The following is a 1,935-nucleotide window of genomic DNA, read 5'->3' on the forward strand; positions in this document are numbered from 1 at the left end:
TATATATATATATATATATATAGTATATATATATATATATATATATATATATATATATATATATATATATATATGGACATAGATATCAATATCGATATAGATATAGATATAGATATAGATATAGATATAGATATAGATATAGATATAGATATAGATATAGATATAGATATAGATATAGATATGCCTTCAATGGGACCAACCTGCACTGAATTCAATAGCTGTGACGCTGTCTGTATGTCCAATGAGTTCGTGTAGTACTGTGCCGTTCTCGGTTCGCCACAGATAAGCCTTGTCGTCACCACCTCCACTCGCGGATATATTCGAGTCCACTGCACCGAGAAAAAGGACAAACAACATATGAAGCAGCTAGAGCAAAGCCATGTTTTTCGGATATCTAAAATATGCAAACATACAGAAATGCTGGTACAAAGGGCCTCGTATGTTCTTTGCACCCATGTTTGTGCAATGCATACACCAGGACTGACAGCTACGTGGTACAAGGCATCGTCGAGGGTTTTGGGGTTTTAGGGTTAAGGGTTTGGGGTTTTGGATTTAGGGTTAAAGCACTTCACAGCGTTGTACAGACTTGCTCATCACTTGTGGTCCATTACTCGCCCCCATTCCCCCCTCCCCCAACACACACACACCCCATTCATACTTATCACGCACATGAAGTCGTTCAGTCCGCACCTTCGAACCAGGCCAATACACGGTTTGTAATACGTACTAAGCAGACGCAGACAGGTACATGAAACGTACCCGGACTGACAGCCACACAGTACACGGCATCCTCGTGCACTCCAAAGTGTGACACAGAACTGTCTACCACGGGCGTCTCATCTGCAGCATCGTCCATAGCCATATCCTCGTCACCATCCTCATCTTCATCATCATCGTCCTGAGAAGCACGAGCAATAGTCAGTAGATATTACATTGGTAGTTATCGCGCATACGTCCACATTAAACGTATACGTGTAAACAAGAACGTGTTTGGGCACATATCGATGTATGTGAAACAAAAGCACATGCGCATTTGACATATTGCTGTGTTTAAGCAGTAAACGGAAATGTTATACGCCAAACACAATATATGCGTATAATCGTCAATCATCACGAGACCGATCACATATCTCTGCCTAAAATAGAAAAAAGAGATGTACATTGGCGAACAGAATATATTTGTATATGAATGCGAATCGCGAATGCTTTACATGAATGCATGTTCATGAAGGTAACGGATCGAAGCATATGTACAGTATCGTAGATGTAGAAGTAGGGAGGAGTGAGAGTTTGCATATATGTAGATATACAAATACCTTCTTGTACAGACTACGACTGGAGGTATACACACGTATCAGCATGTCATTAACGATTGAATATTAAATATAAGCAAACTCACATGTATAATACAAATGCCAAAATACATATACCCCAATAATCATAACAAATTACGCTTTTTAAAATTGTAAAAGAACAATGTGTTCATACGTATTACATGCATAATCTGTATCGAGGTGTCCATATCAATAAATACAAACAACTATGAATACATATATAAACTTGTAGATAGAAAATTATATATATATATATATATAAACACACACATATCTATATCTATATATATATATATGTATATATATATATATAATATAATATATATATGTATATATAAACATATATATATATGTACATTTATATATATATATATATGTGTGTGTGTGTGTGTGTGTGTGTCTGTGTGTGTGCATATGTATGTATGTATATATATATAAACATTTATGTATATATATACATATATATGTGCGTGTGTGTGTCTGTGTATGTGTGTGTGTGTGTGGGTTGGTGGGTGTGTGTGTATATGCATATATATATATATATATATGTGTGTGTATGTATGTATGTATGCGTGCGTATACGTTGTGTACATATTTATAA

At 35.8% G+C, this 1,935-nt stretch overlaps 1 protein-coding gene across 1 annotated transcript; it reads right to left on the bottom strand.

Annotated features, from left to right (window-relative positions):
* Window positions 1–200: 200 nt before the first annotated feature.
* SARC_15058 (hypothetical protein) lies at window positions 201–1,361 on the bottom strand (the record flags this gene model as incomplete). Its single annotated transcript, XM_014290811.1, has 3 exons — window positions 201–329; window positions 760–898; window positions 1,317–1,361. Coding segments are annotated over 3 exons (313 nt in total), but the record flags the coding sequence as incomplete, so codon positions are not given.
* Window positions 1,362–1,935: the final 574 nt, after the last annotated feature.

The sequence above is a fragment of the Sphaeroforma arctica genome (genome assembly GCF_001186125.1).
Source record: "Sphaeroforma arctica JP610 unplaced genomic scaffold supercont1.5545, whole genome shotgun sequence".
NCBI lineage: Eukaryota > Ichthyosporea > Ichthyophonida > Sphaeroforma > Sphaeroforma arctica.